The sequence below is a fragment of the Phyllobates terribilis genome, unplaced genomic scaffold, assembly GCF_046119375.1.
Source record: "Phyllobates terribilis strain yellow unplaced genomic scaffold, ASM4611937v1 Scaffold_1__5_contigs__length_1240528914, whole genome shotgun sequence".
NCBI classification, from domain to species: domain Eukaryota; kingdom Metazoa; phylum Chordata; class Amphibia; order Anura; family Dendrobatidae; genus Phyllobates; species Phyllobates terribilis.
This window is the reverse complement of record NW_027362761.1, coordinates 17,492,537-17,511,876: the sequence shown is the minus strand read 5'-3', so window position 1 is coordinate 17,511,876 and position 19,340 is coordinate 17,492,537. Positions and strand designations below refer to the sequence as shown.

The window sequence follows — 19,340 nt, the reverse complement described above, 5'->3', positions numbered from 1 at the left end:
AGATATAGCACCTCCTACAGGCTGCCCTGCAGCACAAGCATATTATCTCCAAAGTTGAAGTAAAGATTACACAAGAACCACGGGATGGATTTCATCAACCAAGGTATCATTTTAATCAGTGTAATATCGCCCACCTGACAGTGTATGTACATTACTGAGCACAATCCTGCTGACAGGTGCGCTTTAAAAGGTACAGGTATAAGGAGCTGCACTTATGTGGCAATTACCTATTAGGGAGGTTGCCAGACCCAGAAATCTATTTTTAAGCTAATCTGTGCTGTATTGTAATATACAACACCCCTATAAATTTAGTTTCTTGTTTCTATCTTTTGTTACTTCTGAATTTCACTTCACTCCCCGCATCCACTTTGTTTACCTGCGGCTCTACCAAACTTGACAACTCCCTTTATTATCTAACCTCATGGCAAGAGTTTGCACCACCCAGCCTCAGTGTCCAGCTCCACCCTGCGCCCGTCCACTACACACATTGGCTGTCAGTATCTGCCCTGCACGGACCTCTCATCACTCCAGTACTGGAAGTAACAGAGCAGTGTCCCGTTTACTCATCTGTGGAAAGCAGCACAATCACTCCACAGCACATCCACAGTGGTCACAGAGCTTTACATGTCTCCACATCACATCCACAGTGGTGACAGAGCTTCACGTCCCCACATCACCCCTGACATGAGTACTGTGAAGTTAAAAGTCTATAGTGATGTGTATGTAAATAAGTGTGTGTATATCTAACTCATAATACACTACAGCTGCATCCGAAACTCATAATTCACTCCCCACATGCTGCAGAACCTTACAATACATCTTAGGCCTCCTTCACATGTACACGTGTGGCATGGTCCATTTTTACCATGTGTGTGTACGTGTGTGCCATCCAAGTGACATGTAACGGAATAAAATGCATTAAAAAAATTACTAATTTTTAGTGTGTTAAAGGAAACCTGTCAGCAGAAAAAAAACTCTTAACCTGCAGATATGGGGTTAACCGGTACTTTTTTTTTTTTTAAGTTGCCCAATGTATTCAGCATGTGGGAATAAGTATCTCTGTTAATACCTTGTGTTGCAGATAATGCCTGTGAGCGGCGCTATCGGTGGCCGCTCACAGGCATCACGGGACCCCCGGCTGCAGCCGGCTCTGACACCCACTGATGTCATGACAAGTCCAGCCTGCAGCCGAGGGTCCCTCTTCCACGTTCCACCGATGGCTGCTGGGTTGTGGGCGGGGTTATTCCCGTGTCACACCCGCCATCCACCGCGCGCTCTCCCTCTCCCCATTCATTGGGAAAGTGAGCAGTGAATGCCGGGTATGACGCAGGAGAATAACCCCGCCCACAACCCAGCAGCCATAGTGGGGACCCCAGCGCTGAGTCATGACTCACTTGTCGTGAAATCAGTGCGGGGTCACGTGATGCCTGTGAGCGGCCAACTATATATAGATAATGCCTGTGAGGGGCGCTATTAGTAACACACGGTATTTCCAAATATACTTATACCCACATGCTGAATACATTGGGCAATTTTAAAAAAGTACCGGACAACTTCTTTAATCTCATTACCAATCCGCCTGGTGCCCGCACTTGAAATGTATTCCCCTGCAGCATTCCAGTTTCAGTCACCGCTCTGGAGGGTATAGAGCTCTGGCTGTAACTGCGCCCTCGGTCCTGACTGACAGCCAGCCGCAATCCACAGCCAGTGTCAGTCAGGGCCAGAGCACGGTTACAGCCAGAGCTCTGTATTCTCAAATCAGTGACTGAACTAGCGCTGTTGCCATCCCTGTGACAGAAACTGGAACACTGCAGGAGAACAAAGTTAATTTTCTCCCAGCAGCGATTGGCTACATGCAGGTTAGTAACGCAATTAACCTGCAGATTAACCGGTCATCTGCAGGTTAATAGCGTTTTTATCTGGTGACAGGTTCCCTTTAAGGCTATGTGCCCACGTAGCAGATTTGATGCAGAGCGTTTTTGCCTCTCTATGGCAGAAAAAAACACATGCAGATTTACATGCAGATTTACATGCGTTTTTTCTGCCAGAGAGAAGCGTTTTTTCAGCGTTTTTACAGCGTTTTCACATGCGTTTTTTCAAGCAGTTTTCCAAGCGATTTTGAGCATCACTTGGAAAAGTGCTTGACAAGTTGATCACACAATATAAATCCATGCAACCGGCATGGATTTATAATGTGCGAACAACTGATGCTTTAAATGCAGCATCTATAGTAAAAAAAAAAAAAAAGAATTAAAATGTTAAAAATAAAAAAAAAAACCTGTATACTCACCTCTGCGGTCTCCTCCAGTCTGCTCCCGGCGGCGATCCTGCAATCCTCTCCTTGGCGTCCCGCGGTGTACTGTCAGGACCTGCGGTGACGTCATTTAGTCAGCTGATGGTCACGCAACCATCACCTGACCGCCAACGTCAGCGGTCGCGTGACCATCAGGTGACTAAATGACGTCACCACAGGTCCTGACAGTACACCGCGGGACGCCAAGGAGAGAGGACGTGGCCGGGAGCAGACCGGGGGCCACCGGAGAGGTGAATATACAAGTTTTGTTTATTTTTAACTTTTTTATTTCTTTTTTTCATCGCGTGGTAGCCGGGATGAAGAGGAGCTGTAGTCTCTTCTTCATCCCGGGTACCACAAGCACTGTGATTACGCTGCAAATTCACGGCCATTGAATTTAATTGAAACGCAGCAAATCCACATATACCTGCTGGTTTGCTGCGTTTCAGTGTTCCTCAATGGCCGCGAATTTGCAGCATAATCGCGGTAGAAATGGTCATGCTGCGTTTTGCAGCGCAATGCGAATTCAGAGCGCAAATTAGCGCATCATGTGCACAGCACATCCGAATTCACATTGCTTTGCATGGCAGTAAAAACGCCGCAAAAACGCTACAAAAACGCTACGTGGGCACATGGGCTAAAGATGTGCAAAGATCATGATGCATAGAGAGATAGAAAGATATAGATCTGTCAGATATCTAACTTCATAACCACACAAGACACTATAAAATAGCACCCGTTAGTGAAGGACATGTGAAGCTTATTATGCCGCATAGTATTAATCAAATAAATAGATAGAAACAATGACCTCTGGTTCCCCCTATTTTTGATAACCAGCCAAGATAATATCTCACACCTGTCTGCTTTATCAGGCTGGGAAGGTCCATGGTTATGGGCCCTTCGTAGCCTAAAAATACTAGCCTGCAGCCGCCCCAGAAGTGGAGCATCCCATTAGATGCTCCAATTCTGGTGCTTTGCCTCAGTTCTTCCCAATTGCCGTGCAGTGGCAATTGGGGTAATGGTATTTGGGGTTGATGTCAGCAGTGTAGCGTCAGCAGTGTAGCGTCAGCTGGCATCAAGCCCTGGGGTTAGTAATGGAGGTGTCTGCCCAGTAATAAGAAAAAAAAAAATAAAAAAAAAATACACAATTAAAATAAAAACACTCCCTCCCTTTTTTTTCCATTTTTTTGCACCATGAGAGTTGCAACTTATTTTTTTTTTTGAGCCATATTGGGGCTTGTTTTTTGAGGGACAATTTGGCATTCTTGATAAAAAAACATTTTTTTTTTGCGTGAACTTTTGATCGCTTTTTATTAATTTTTCTGTGTGTCAGTATGATGAAACAAACATTTTTGGTGTGTTCATTTTTTACGATGTTATGGAATAAATAACGTGACAGTTTTATAGATCAGGTCGTTACCAATTGTGTGTACTTTATTTATCTTTGTTTTATTACAAAAGCTGCGTTTTTAGTGGCAAAATGGCTTTTTGATTTTTATGGGACATGTAGAATTTTTACTCTGATCGTTGGTCTTGTGTACTGCAGTGCTTGAGACCGGTCAGTGAGTCACTGACAGAGCCTTTGAGACCACGCTTATAGCTGGATCTCACAAGCCACCATACACTGTTGTCAATCCCGCCATAGGGGGGGGTCTTTTAACTCGCTCAGCCACTTTTAACGCGATTGACAGCGGTACTTAAGGGGTTAATTTGCCCGGATCGACTCCAAAACTGGAGACTGCAGGTCGGATACATGTACACACACATACAATTTTTTTTTTTTATATATAAAAAATCTCCATTCACACACAGTTATGGTCAAAGGTGTTAATTTTCTTGAACAATTTCAAGGGTAACAAGTATTTCTCCAAGAAAAGTATTGTAATTACACGTTTATTTCCTTTGGGTGTATTGGAAAAACACAAAAAAATAAAAAAAGGGGCAAATTTAACACAAAACCCCAAAAATTATTCAGAAAAAATTGTTCGCATTTTTCCAAAATTGTGGGTAAACAACTTTGTTTCAAGCATGTGATGCTCATTCAAACTCACCTGTAGCAAGTAACAGGTGTGGGCAATATGAAAATCACACACCTGAACCCAGATAAAATGGGGAGAAGTTGACCAATCTTTGCATTGTGTGTCTGTATGTGCCACACTAAGCATGGAGAACAGAAATCATGCAGTCCAGTTTCCACACTTGGGGAAATCATTGGAGTCAGCACACCTGCAGTGAAAGAGTAGATTCACCCTGCCATGGCAACTATGCTACCTAGTCAATATAGACAACTACTTTTTAAAAGGGAATGCATCACTGCATACCATAATTGTTTGATCTAATCTGTTTTAAATTTTTGATTGCAATTTTTACACCAGGTGCATGAACATACAATGTCAGGTTTAATAAAATTTGTGTCAATAGAGAGCAATTAGATTCCAGCTCTTAGGTTTCTGAGGCCCTTAAGGAAATTATCGATTTGACAGTGCTATAGGAATGTTCTGTAACCTCTACAGATGTCATTTTACATGGAAAATGCAAGGGTGGGAAGGTCTGACTATCAAGTACTATAAATACTGCAATCCAATGTTAGCTATCCATTTTGCCAAGAGGGTTCAACTAATATGCTCCATGTCATCCTCCCTCATAACAATGGTGCAAGTGAGCCAATTAGTTGATTTTATCCCAATAATAAAAAAAATTGCGAATTCAAACATCTTTTTATAGTGGGGAGACAGCAAATATGCAAGTCGAGTAAAGATACAGATTATGTTTTAAAACATTTTTAATAGTAAAGTATTTCCACTTGCCTTGTTGAAGAAGGAGAATTCCTGCAGGGTTCCATACTTGCCCACACTTGCCACGGAATGGTCCTTGGACTTTCGCATCTTCATCTTTTTCTGGAAAAATGAAATTGAGCCATTTAACAAAAAATAAATAAACACCACACCCATAAATTATTAATGTGTTAACCCTATGATTATTTCAGCATTTTACCTTGGAAGGACAAGACATGGGGCGTAAAAGGAGAGATCTGGAGCGTTTTCGACTTTCTAGGTTACGTTGATACTCAAGTTTTCTGGCACTACCAAGATCACATGCTCCATTTCCAGTGAACTAAATGAAAAAAAAATAAGCAGGCTTCTTTACAATATTATTAAAGTACTAATAATTTGTATTTCCGTATAAACATCCCCCCTCCCACCCAAACAAAAAAAAAAAACAAAGCAAAACAAACATACCAAAGATCGCTTTGCTTCTGGAAGGAACTGGCCGAATTCGGAGAGCAAATCCTCCTGACCACGAAACAGATTGGCTACTTCCGTGAACACCTCTTCTTCTGACATTCCACGGAATGGGCGGCTTTTTGGATTTAACTGATCTTTCTGACAAAAATTTAAAAAAAAAAGAGTAAAATAAAAACTGTTTTTCGAATACAAGACCTGGCCACAAACAAAAGTTGTACAATCTGCTGTCTTTTTTTTTTATGATAAACTAAGATTAATATGGCTTCTAGTTTTATATGCATGAATCTTAACCCCTGAAGTTAAACGCTTGTTCACCATGCATGGAATAGTTTAGGAGTTAAAAAATGTAGGCAATTTTCAAAATTTGTGCAATGTAAAAGGAGATGCAATGTTCTAAGGCAGCAGCTCTGTAGCAGTTGGAATGAGTACATAGTCACAGATGGAGTCAGTACAGATTTGTAACTAGCGGAAAAAAAAATTTGATTAAATATTCTTTTTACACTATCAACGGAAATATTCATACAATACTTTATGAATTCAGGTCTTCAAAACAATTTGTATCATTGATTGGATTTGATACACTTCAGAATATCTTTCTGGGTGAACACAATGCAAGAGGTTTGTTGTAACGATCGCTATTCAACCATTTCATTCACGATTCTCGTCCTGTATCAACACGTCAAAAATTGTTAGCTAGTTGTGCGTTATCATCGCATCGCTCATCATTTTAAACAATTATCTGCACCTGTTAACGAACCCCAAGATTGAAAGCCTTCCTCGCCTCCACACTCTGCACGGCGCATAGCCTCCACTCTCTGCACGGCGCATAGCCTCCACTCAGACAGCAATGCTGGATCAGTTGGCAAATATATTCCTTATTTGTTTCTACATCATGCAGCCTAGTCTATATGATAATACCACCAAGTAGTAAATGGATCAATAGTCATAAGTTACAAGCAGCCATTTTACTTAGAGCATCACATAATCATGGAAAAGCACACTGTTTTCCAGCAATATTGAAAATTCTTTATAATTTTGCAATTTGAGCAAAAAACAAACATACAGCTAAAACAAATCTACTTTATGTGTAATGTGACAACACTATAGCCAAGCTTTTCAAGCCTGCAAATATTATATCAAAACCTATTGAGATCGATAGATTGAGTAAGCACACTAGCAACTGTGCAATCTGCATTTGGCAATGTATGTGCACACTCCTGAGGGAGATGAAATGCATGATGGAAACTTACCCAGTATGTATAGCGCTGGCAGACACCTCAGCCAGAATAATAGCACACTCAAAAAATACAACAACTTCAGGAGAGGATATGGGCTACAAAATTTTGCCAAGACGCGATTGGCTGTAAGCCGATACTTTAACCCCTTCATGACCCATGACGTATAAGTACGTCATAAATTGTGTCACAGCATTTGATGCATCTTTTCAGGCACATGACAGCTGATCTGACTCGCGGTCCCGGGGCTCTCTTGCTGTTGTTGTGACACGTGAGCCTGGCACCAATCAGCGCTGGCGTCACGGTCTCAGGCTTCGGACAAATCGAACATGAAGAGGAAGTCCAGGCTGCAGCTGATCTCTGACTTCCTCTTCATGTTCAATTCGACAGGAGGAGGGGACAGTGACGCCAGCGCTGATTGGGCTCCGGGGTCACATGTCACAACAACAGCACGGGAACCCCGGGGAGAGAGAGTGCAACACCGCAGGAACGGCACGGGAGGGGAGTATAAGCTTTTTCATTATATTGGGGTCAGGCTTGGGGTATGACAAGTAGTGGACTTCTTTAATGGGAACACTGAAGTTGAGGACCTGTATACCATTGACATCCACAGGACAACACCATGGGGCTTACAACTGAATGTACACATGATTGCAATGGTGAAGCTAATTTCCATAAAAAATATTTAAACTACTTTATATCTAATTTTTTGGGTGAAGATTTGCTTGGTTGTCACGTATACTTAAAGTATATTAATCAAGCAATTATTTTTTTATATAATATGTTTTAAGCTAGATAAGAAAAAGGCGTTTCATTACCTGGTAAGTATGGAGGATTTCTAAAAAAGACCTGTAGATTTCAGGGCGGTCAAGGAATCGGGTTTTTATTTTATTAACATAACTGATGGCATTGTGAAACTCAAGAGAGTCCGATTCTGGAGGAGCGGGATTCTTTTCCTTTTCCTGATGGCGGGTTTCTTCCACTACATCACTATGGGAATTTTCAGGTACAGGAGGAACCACTAGCCGATTGCTAGCCATGTTGCTTGTGGCAGCATCTGCAGATACCTATGGAAACAGAATAAGTAACCATGTTCTCAATTTATTTTAACTATCTTCTTAGGAGGAAAAAAAAAAATTACGTTTGACTAATTACCGGGCTCGCCATTGATGACTGAACAATAACTTTGCCATTTTTAGGAAGCTCAATTTTATAGCCAAGCGGCAGAAATGCATTGAAGCCCAACATCAAATCTGGATGTTCATGGAATAGCTGAGAAACGCGACGTATTACACCTGGAGTATCAATGCTGCAACAAAGATAGAAAAAAAGTTATAGCCACATAATAGTTTAGGCAATAGGAGTAACAGTCAAAAAGAATACACAAAAAAAAAAGTACCCTGCTTGTGCTTTTTTAAATTACCGACTGCTACAACGGTGCTCTCACCATACTTAGTAGGTCCCACGAGCTGCATGTGTATGTACAGTGGTGGCCAAAAGTATTGGCACCCCTGCAATTCTGTCAGATAATACTCAGTTTCTTCCTGAAAATGATTGCAATCACAAATTCTTTGGTATTATTATCTTCATTTAAATTGCTTGCAAGGAAAAAACACAAAAGAGAATGAAGTAAAAATCAAATCATTGATCATTTCACACAAAACTCCAAAAATGGGCCAGACAAAAGTATTGGCACCCTCAGCCTAATACTTGGCTGCACAACCTTTAGCCAAAATAACTGCGAATAACCGCTTCCGGTAACCATCAATGAGTTTCTTACAATGCTCTGCTGGAATTGTAGACCATTCTTCTTTGGCAAACTGCTCCAGGTCCCTGATATTTGAAGGGTGCCTTCTCCAAACTGCCATTTTGAGATCTCTCCACAGGTGTTCTATGGGATTCAGGTCTGGACTCATTGCTGGCCACCTTAGAAGTCTCCAGTGCTTTCTCTCAAACCATTTTATAGTGCTTTTGGAAGTGTGTTTTGGGTCATTGTCCTGCTGGAAGACCCATGACCTCTGAGGGAGACCCAGCTTTCTCACACTGGGCGCTAAATTATGCTGCAAAATTTGTTGGTAGTCTTCAGACTTCATAATTCCATGCACACTGTCAAGCAGTCTAGTGCCAGAGGCAGCAAAGCAACCCCAAAACATCAGGGAACCTCCGCCATGTTTGACTGTAGGGACCGTGTTCTTTTCTTTGAATGCCTCTTTTTTTTTCCTGTACACTCTAGGTTGATGCTTTTTCCCAAAAAGCTCTACTTTTGTCTCATCTGACCAGAGAACATTCTTCCAAAATGTTTTAGGCTTTCTCAGGTAAGTTTTGGCAAACTCCAGCCTGGCTTTTTTATGTCTTGGGGTAAGAAGTGAGGTCTTCCTGGGTATCCTACCATACAGTCCCTTTTCATTCAGACGCCGACGGATAGTACGGGTTGACACTGTTGTACCCTCGGACTGCAGGGCAGCTTGAACTTGTTTGGATGTTAGTCGAGGTTCTTTATCCACCATCCGCACAATCTTGCGTTGAAATCTCTCGTCAATTTTTCTTTTCCATCCACATCTAGGGAGGTTAGCCACAGTGCCATGGGCTTTAAACTTCTTGATGACACTGCGCACGGAAGACACAGGAACATTCAGGTCTTTGGAGATGGACTTGTAGCCTTGAGATTCCTCATGCTTCCTCACAATTTGGTTTCTCAAGTCCTCTGACAGTTCTTTGGTCTTCTTTCTTTTCTCCATGCTCAATGTGGTACACACAAGGACACAGGACAGAGGTTGAGTCAACTTTAATCCATGTTAACTGGCTGCAAGTGTGATTTAGTTATTGCCAACACCTGTTAGGTGCCACAGGTAAGTTACAGGTGCTGTTTATTATACGAATTAGAGAAGCATCACATGATTTTTCAAAGGGTGCCAATACTTTTGTCCATTCCCTTTTTTAGGTTTGGTGTGGAAATATATCCAATTTGGCTTTAGGACAATTCTTTTTGCGTTTTTTCATTGAAGACAAATTAAATGAAGATAATAATAACAAAGAATTTGTGATTGCAATCATTTTCAGGAAGAAACTGAGTATTATCTGACAGAATTGCAGGGGTGCCAATACTTTTTGCCACCACTGTATGCTGGAGAGAAGCTGAAGGACAAGTAGGATGTACAGATGTTACAATTTGCTATAAGCTATAATGAGTAGAGACTACAATTATTCAATCTAGCATTTATCACTCCTGACCCAGGCTGACAGGTCAAGCAATACAGGAAAAGAAAGAACTGCTGTAGATGAGAACATAGATCTAACGCAGTCACACAAAATACTAAGACTAAACCAAAGGTTAGCTATAATTCTTACAGGAAACACATGAGAAATTCTGCTTTTACTTTATAGCACAAAGTTCCTATATCTCAGTGTCTCACCCCCAGCAATTCCACAGCTACTGCAGGGTAATTGTAGTAGGACATGGCAGCCAGTCAGAGAAATGGCTGTCCAATTACTAAAATAATGGCTATATGACAACAGGAACCAGTCGTACAGGGGCACCCTTTGATGTTCAGATGCCTTTAGTATTTGCTGAGAAGGGACAATACCTTAACTATTTATAGTAGAGATAGAAGCTGAAAAAAAAAAACTTCTCTTACTGTAGTTTTCTTACCTCTGAGACTTAAATTCCTTCATAATCTCTAGGAATCCATTATATGTAGCTGGATCACTGCCAAAACGGATTTTCACCTGATCCAGATAGGATAAGGCATCCTCTACCTAAGGAAGATATAATTTGGTAAAATTATTACCCGATTACCATAACAACGGACTTTTCTTTACAGGTGTTCTTTACTCCCCTGCGGTATAATTGCACATGCCTCATCTCCCTATTACAACAATCATGCATGCACTATCAATGCGAAGAAGGAATGAGCGGAGATAACGGATTTTATTTTATTTATTTTACTCACTTATATAGCGCAATTAATTCCACAGCACTTCAGACAATATCGGCACTGTCCCCATTAGGGCTCACAATGTAAATTCCCTATCAGTATGTCTTTGGAGTGTGGGAGGAACCCGGAGAACCTGGAGGAGACCATACAAACTACTTGCAGATGTTGTCCTTGGTGGGATTTGAACTCAGGACCCCAGCGCTGCCAGGCTGCAGTGCTAACCACTGATCCACCATGCTGGGCGAAAGCTATGCAATGGGCAGCTTAAAAAAAAGCCATTGAAGTCAGCTGCATGGGGCAGTTGCTGCTTTGGAGCATAAACCAACAGAATAGTTTTTCTGCACCACTTGTCTGGAAAAAGTTGTACAAAAGGTTAAAATTCCCCATTCTTGTTAAATTAGTATAAAATTACAAGATTAAATGTTACTGTGGAATTAAACGTCAAGGCCTTACCTGTGAATGCAACTGGCATATTTTGACTGCCTCTTTACAGCCCCATGTGACATTTCTGTTACTTACATATCCCAGATGGTAATTGTATACAAGTCTAGTGAGCCCTGAAGGTGTCACAATGCCTCCCTTCTATTTTGCTGACCTTCTGGTCCTCCGTTGTAAGGAATGTATGTATACGTCTGATATTTTCAGAATTTACTAATCCTGGTTTTTATTTCTTTTACTCCTTTTTGTGTGGTTGGACCATTAAAGGGGTTGTCAACTACTTGGACAACCCCTTCTTGAAGTAAATGTTTTTCCCCCGATAAATAAAGCCTATACTCACCTCCCGTGCTGATGCAGTTCCAGCGGTGTCAACATTCGCAGTTCCGGAACTCTCGTGACATGTGACCCCGGCGCCCAGTCAGCGCTGGCATCACTGTCTCCACCTTCAGACAAACGAACGTGAAGAGGAAGTCCAGGCTGCAGCTGATCTCTGACTTCCTCTTCATGTTCAATTCGTACGAAGGCGGGGACAGTGACGCCAGCGCTGATTGGGCGCCGGGCTCATGTGTCACAACAGCATGGGAGCCCCAGGGAAAATGAGTGCCAACATTGCTGGAATGGTGCCAACAAGGGAGGAGAGTATAGGCTTTATTCTTTTATTGGACCCAAGTGTGGGGGATGACAAGGAGTTGCCCAAGTAGTGGACAACTTCTTTAATTAGTGGCCCCTTTTAAGCCAAAGCTGATAAATACTATGATTTTATGAGGTAGGTTATTTTGCGAATTACTAAAGCAAGATAATGTTTTTCTGCACCACTTGTCTATACAAAGTTGAGTAAAAGGCTAATATTCCCAATTCTTATTAAATGAACAGAAAGCTATGTTATATTAACTGCAGGATTAAAGGAGTTGTCCACTACTAGGACAACCCCTTCTCAAACTAAATGTTCAGCCCCGATAAAATAAACAAACCTACACTGGGGCGCTGATTGGGCGCTGGGCATCAAATGTCACAACACAACATCACAGTCCCGGGACCGCCGGTTCTGACACCGCTGGAACGGAGCCAGCATGGGAGGTGAGTATAGGTTTGTTTAGTTTATTGCGGCTGAACATTTAGTTTAAGAAGGGGTTGTCCTAGTAGTGGACAAAACCTTTAAAAGGTCTCTTCACATCATGTCTGATTTGTGCTCTGTGTATAAACCAGGATCTTTGCTCCCCTACTTTTTCATTATTCAACTTATTTGCCTGCATTGGAAATCCACATTTTTTTTCTAAAAGTGGATCCAGAAAAACCTTACACTATGTGTTTTAGAGTTACAGTGGGAATCAATAGATGTATACTAATCCAATGATTGATTCTCATAGAATCTTATGATGTTACATATGTTACAATGTGGAGAGGAGTGTACCCAAGACTGAACTGTGCAATCACTCCTGTAACATTTGGCCACACGCCTCCTTTACTTACATGCACGGGAAGCTTCTCCTGTGATTTGCACCAGCTGTTTGAGCTTGGCTTGCAACTTCCACCTCCACTGCTACTTGCCATTTCTGGTTCCAAAATAATGCCGATCAGTAGAGAAGACGGTCTTACCCACAAAGAAGCTGGAATGTTCAGATATCAGAATAATTCATGGCACTGGGGAAAGGAAGAATACAAGTTGCTCACTTTTTAGATCAATATAAATTAAGATTCAGATAGTGACATGCAAGTCTGAAATCAAAAAGCTGAACTACCAGATGGCGTTAGTCATAGTCATAGACATCAAAGTGTCAGAACAATTGTTATCAGGGTCAAGACGATGGCCAGAAGGTGTTAAAGGGAGCGTTCAGTAATCTTTGTGAGAGACGTCAATTTCGAATGAATATTGGGGAGATTTATTAATATTAAGGAAATGCAGAGCCTCTGCCCATGTTAACCAATGATGTAGAATCTTCTATTCTCCAAAGCACCACTGAGAAACCAGTGGTGGTAGCCGATTGGACGCTTTGGGTAACATCCACTTTTTCTCTGCACCTCTTGTGGTACATATCCCCCGATGATTTATATTTCATAGGTTGGTTGTCTCTGCTCTAAAAATGGTTCTTTATTTAGATGCCCTTTAAATAAAGTCACTTATTATGGCAAATAGAGGAATGAAATTTCATAGGAAATTCAGTTCTGCTGAGAGTACATCTGAAAGGTATGGATTACAGCCTCTGAAGTCCTGAAAAGAAAAAGAAGAAGAAAGAAGAAGAAAGAAGAAGAAAGAAGAAGAAAGAAGAAGAAAGAAGAAGAAAGAAGAAGAAAGAAGAAGAAAGAAGAAGAAAGAAGAAGAAAGAAGAAGAAAGAAGAAGAAAGAAGAAGAAAGAAGGAAGAAGGAAGAAGGAAGAAGTACCACGGCACAGTTTAAATAATTAATCTAGATCCTGAAGCCACTGTACGCAAAGCTGCAGGAAAAGGACTCTTAGGACAGCTCCACTTTACAAGCACCTTGTACAGGAAAGTAGTTAATGACATAATTTGATTGTGGTTTTTCCCAAGATTGCTAAAAGGGAATCTGTAACCAGGTTTGTGCTACATAATCTAAGTGCAGCATGATGTAGCGGCAGAGACCTCAATTCCAGGGATGTATCACTTACTGGGTGTAGTTATGATAAAATCACTGTTTTCTCTACTGCAGATGCAGCAGTGCTCAGAACGCAGAGCTGTGAATAACCCCAACCACACCCGATTGGCAGATACCAGTGTATACTGTGCATTGTTAGCAAGCTGCCAATCAGTGGTGGGGTTACAGAGTTTAGCTGGTCTGTTTTATGCAACACCTACTCAGGCAGTGATAATCTCCTGATGAGAAAACACTGGACCGTATTGAAAAAAAGCTGCCAAGCAGGTGATATCCCTGGAATCAGGCTCTCTGCCCTACATTGTGCTGCTCTTACATTAAAAAGCAAACACCTGCTGTCAGATTACCTTTAAATAGTAAACAATGTTTTAGTAGTTTCATCAATAGTACATATGAAAATAGGCAACTTTATAATATTTCTTAACAGAGAAATTAGCTTTTTTCTCCTCCTGGTTTGATCTTTCACACTCAATTCATAGGTAAAATCTGTATGCAATGAAGACAGATTTACACATTAATGAGATATAAGACAGTTGATGCTTTTAAAATTCTATGGAAAGAGGGAGGAGAAGGGAATAGCTAGTGGCAGACAGACATCCTGCTGCAAGCTCTCCTGAAACAACAATTCAGGTTTTCTATAGAACTTTATGAGCCCCAACCGTCACCTCTCTCACTAATAGGGAAATCTGTATTCGATGATATCAGATTTGATCCCTGAACTGAGAATGAAAGATCAGTCCAGGAAAAAAAAAAAAAAAAAGACTATTTCGATAGGATATATTACAAAGTTTCCTTATTTCTTTGTGTACTATTTTATGATTTTTTTTTTTAAAAAAAAAAAAAGCCGGTTACCCTTTAAGGTAACAGAAAAACCGTAGCAACCTGAGATTAAACCCTGACATAATACCACCACCTGGACTCCTCAATGCCTGCAGAAGTAAGATGTCTAAAGGATTGTCCCCACATCTATGTTGGAGAGGGAGCATCAATTCCTTCACAACAATGGTCAGTTCAACTCCTCTTTCTCTGAAGAGGCAATTTGCATATTAGATTTCACAACAATGGACACCTCAGTGGCAGTAAAAGCAGACAAAGCCAATTAAAAGTCACTGCACTGCTGATGACTTCCTGTGTGATGGATTAAAAACTGTAGATGCAACACACATGAACAGGGCCAAGCAACGTGCGGTCAATCTAAAACTACCCCAAAAGCCAAACCGTAGCTTCAGATTTCTCCTGCACCCATGGAAAGCTATTGCTCCAGACAACATGTTATAAAACTGACATTTAAGCAGGTTGCAAATTCTGCTTAAGTAACCTCCCATTTGGAATTATACTTCTCCAATGTACGGTACAAACCAAAAGTTTGGACACACCTTCTCATTTAAAGATTTTTCTGTATTTTCATGACTATGAAAATTGTACATTAACACTGAAGGCATCAAAACTATGAATTAACACATGTGGAATTATATACTTAACAAAAAAGTGTGAAACAACTGAAAATATGTCTTATATTCTAGGTTCTTCAAAGTAGCCACCTTTTGCTTTGATGACTGCTTTGCACACTCTTGGCATTCGCTTGATGAGCTTCAAGAGGTAGTCACCAGAAATGGTCTTCCAACAATCTTGAAGGAGTTCCCAGAGATGCTTAGCACTTGTTGGCCCTTTTGCCTTCACTCTGCGGTCCAGCTCACCCCAAACCATCTCGATTGGGTTCAGGTCTGGTGACTGTGGAGGCCAGGTCATCTGGCGTAGCACCCCATCACTCTCCTTCTTGGTCAAATAGCCCTTACACAGCCTGGAGGTGTGTTTAGGGTCATTGTCCTGTTGAAAAATAAATGATGGTCCAACTATATGCAAACCGGATAGAATAGCATGCCGCTGCAAGATGCAGTGGTAGCCATGCTGGTTCAGTATGCCTTCAATTTTGAATAAATCCCCAACAGTATCACCAGCAAAGCACCCCCACACCATCACACCTCCTCCTCCATGCTTCACGGTGGGAACCAGGCATGTAGAGTCCATCCGTTCACCTTTTCTGCGTCGCACAAAGACACGGTGGTTGGAACCAAAGATCTCAAATTTGGACTCCTCAGACCAAAGCACAGATTTCCACTGGTCTAATGTCCATTCCTTGTGTTCTTTAGCCCAAACAAGTCTCTTCTGCTTGTTGCCTGTCCTTAGCAGTGGTTTCCTAGCAGCTATTTTACCATGAAGGCCTGCTGCACAAAGTCTCCTCTTAACAGTTGTTGAAGAGATGTGTCTGCTGCTAGAACTCTGTGTGGCATTGACCTGGTCTCTAATCTGAGCTGCTGTTAACCTGCAATTTCTGAGGCTGGTGACTCGGATAAACTTATCCTCAGAAGCAGAGGTGACTCTTGGTCTTCCTTTCCTGGGGCGGTCCTCATGTGAGCCAGTTTCTTGATGGTTTTAGCAACTGCACTTGGGGACACTTTCAAAGTTTGCCAAATTTTTCGCACTGACTGACCTTCATTTCTTAAAGTAATGATGGCCACTCGTTTTTCTTTACTTAGTTGCTTTTTTCTTGCCATAATACAAATTCTAAAAGTCTATTCAGTAGGACTATCAGCTGTGTATCTACCAGACTTCTGCACAACACAACTGATGGTCCCAACCCCATTTATAAGGCAAGAAATCCCACTTATTAAACCTGACAGGGCACACCTGTGAAGTGAAAACCATTTCCGGTGACTACCTCTTGAAGCTCATCCAAGAGAATGCCAAGAGTGTGCAAAGCAGTCATCAAAGCAAAAGGTGGCTACTTTGAAGAACCTAGAATATAAGACATATTTTCAGTTGTTTCACACTTTTTTGCTAAGTATATAATTCCACATGTGTTAATTCATAGTTTTGATGCCTTCAGTGTTAATGTACAATTTTCATAGTCATGAAAATACAGAAAAATCTTTAAAATGAGGTGTGTCCAAACTTTTGGTCTGTACTGTATATCTCAAAAGATGAAGGTTATCCGGTCGTGACTAAGCTCAAGTTATAGATTTATCAATAGGTTCTTAAGCACTGATTTAAGGGGTCATCCACTACTGGATAACTGCTGCTTAATTACTTCAGTTCCCCATAAAACATACAAACAATCAATACTCGCCTACTGGGGCTGCCCCATTCCTGCAAGGTCAGAGCTGCAGTTCTCAGTTGGTCACATGAAATTGTTGTGATATGCGACTACAGCAATCAAATCAGCGGTCGCTGATCGGCTGCAGCTTGGCATAACTGCTTAGTCTTAGCAGACCCAGTCAGTCATCTTTGACAGTGACTGGTTTCGAGAGGACAGTTTACCCTAAATAGGAAACCTTTGCATGCACCAATTACAGTAGAAAACAGCAAAAAGTATGGCGAAGCAGCTCTTGGGGACATATTTTGTAACAAAAAATAAAGCACAAGTTTAAAAAAACAAAAAAAACACGACAGGGTCAACAAAATCTGTTATCATAGCCATTCACCGGAGACTGAAATAATATGCATCAAAACAACCTAAACAAATTAGGTGACCTAAAGTGGTGTGAAAAGTGTTTGCCTCCTTCCTGATTTCTTATTATTTTGTATGTTTGGCACTCTTAAATGTTCCTGATCACAAAACAAAATTTAAATATTAGACAAAGATAACACAAGTAAACACTCCGTTTTTAAATGAAGGTCTTTATTATTAAGGGAAAAAGAAATCTAAACCTACAGAGCCCTGTGTGAAAAAGTGAATACCCCCTAAACCGAATAACTGGTTGGGCCACCCTTATCGCAAACGCTTGATTGCAGTTGTTGCTGCTAACTGGTAGTGAGTCTTTTACAATGCTCTGGAGGAATTTTGGCCCACTCATCTTTGCAAAATTGTTGTAATTCAGCCACATTGGAGGGTTTACGAGCATGAATCGCCTTTTTAAAGGTCATACCACAGTATCTCAATCTGATTAAGGTCAGGACTTTGACTAGACCACTCCAAAGTCATCATTTTGTTTTTTCTTAAGGCTATTCAAGGTGAACTTGCTGGTTTGTTTTGGATCATTGTTCTGCTGCATAACCCTTGTGTGCTTCAGTTTAAGGTCACGAAAAGATGGCCGGACATTCTCCTTCAGGATTTTTTGGTAGACAGCAGAATTCATGGTTCCATTTACCACAGCAAGTCTTCCAGGTCCTGAAGCAGCAAAACAGCCCCAGACCATCACACTACCACCACCATATTTTACTGTTGGTATGATGTTCCTTTTCTGAAATGCTGCGTTACTTTTACACCAGTTGTAATGGGACATACACCTTCCAAAAAGTTCAACTTTTGTCTAGTCAGTCCACAGAGTATTCTCCCAAAAGTCTTGGTGATCATCAAGATGCTTTCAGTCAAAACTTAGACGAGCCTTTATGTTATTTTTGTTCAGCAGCGGTTTTTGTCTTTCTTCTGGTGGAGTCATGAACACGGACCTTAACTGAGGCAAGTGAGGCCTGCAGTTGCTTGGATGTTGTTGTGGGGTCTTTTGTGACATCTTGGATGAGTCGTCGCTGCGCTCTTGGGGTAATTTTGGTCCGCCGGCCACTCCTGGGAAGGTTCACCACTGTTCCATGTTTTCAACATTTGTGGATAATTGCTCTCACTGTGGTTCCCTGGAGTCCCAAAGCTTTAGAAATGGCTTTATTACCTTTTCCAGACTAACAGATCTCAATTACTTTATTTCTCATTTGTGCCTGAATTTCTTTGGACCGCAGCATGTCATCTAGCTTTTGAGGATCTTTTGATCTACTTCACTTTGTCATGCAGGTCCTATTTAAGTGATTTCTTGATTGAGAACAGGTGTGGCAGTAAGCAGGCTTGTGTGTGGCTAGGGAAATTGAACTCCGCTTCCCAAAGAGGTTATCAACCACAGTTAATTTAAGAAGGGCAATCACTTTTTATACAGGGCCCTGTAGGTTTGGATTTCTTTTTCCCTTAATAATAAAGATCTTCATTTAAAAACTGCATTTTGTGCTTACTTGTGTTCTCTTTGTCTAATATTTAAATTTGTTTTGTGATCTGAAACATTTATGTGTGACAAATATGCAAAAGAATAAGAAATCAGGAAGGGGGCAAACATTTTCACAACACTAGTTCAATACGTTAATCTTTAAATTTGCCAAGTGTGTTAAAATAAAGAACTTTCCCCTAATTAAACTAAAAAATAAATATATTTTTTTAAATTAAGCTACCAACAGCCTTATTTATGTCTAAAATATGGGGCAAAAATTATTTTGGCAACTCAAATAAATTACATGTATAAAAATAGGTAAAAAGCATTTGGTCAATTAAGATAAACACAGGTCATTAAAATGGAGTGTCACCCTCACAACTGAGTTTACACTAATCAGTCACCTACGGGACTCATTCCTCTTAAGTTTTCTCAGTATCTTTATTATTCAAATGAAGGTGCTCTATTGGCATGGCCAAACTTAAAGTGCACCATTGCACCCCTCCTCCTCTGTTGACTGACAGTGCTTGCTTCCCCAGAGCAATCACAGCTTGAACTGAAAACCTGGCCATGCACGCAAACACTGTTGGAGCCAAGCAGGTGAGCACGCATCCCTCTT

The 19,340-nt window shown here is 41.1% G+C and overlaps 1 protein-coding gene across 2 annotated transcripts in view; it reads right to left on the bottom strand.

Annotated features, from left to right (window-relative positions):
* The window catches only part of SIN3B (SIN3 transcription regulator family member B), a 57,761-nt gene that overhangs the window by 25,055 nt on the left and 13,366 nt on the right, over positions 1–19,340 (bottom strand). For both annotated transcript variants that reach the window (XM_073656319.1, XM_073656402.1), the window contains exons 2-8: positions 12,617–12,787; positions 10,423–10,529; positions 7,929–8,082; positions 7,592–7,840; positions 5,533–5,676; positions 5,288–5,407; positions 5,101–5,190 (exon numbers count right to left, since the gene is read on the bottom strand). In XM_073656319.1, the coding sequence (XP_073512420.1) occupies positions 5,101–5,190; positions 5,288–5,407; positions 5,533–5,676; positions 7,592–7,840; positions 7,929–8,082; positions 10,423–10,529; positions 12,617–12,697 (945 nt within the window). In that variant the 5' untranslated portion in view covers positions 12,698–12,787. The remainder of the gene's footprint in view (positions 1–5,100; positions 5,191–5,287; positions 5,408–5,532; positions 5,677–7,591; positions 7,841–7,928; positions 8,083–10,422; positions 10,530–12,616; positions 12,788–19,340) is intronic.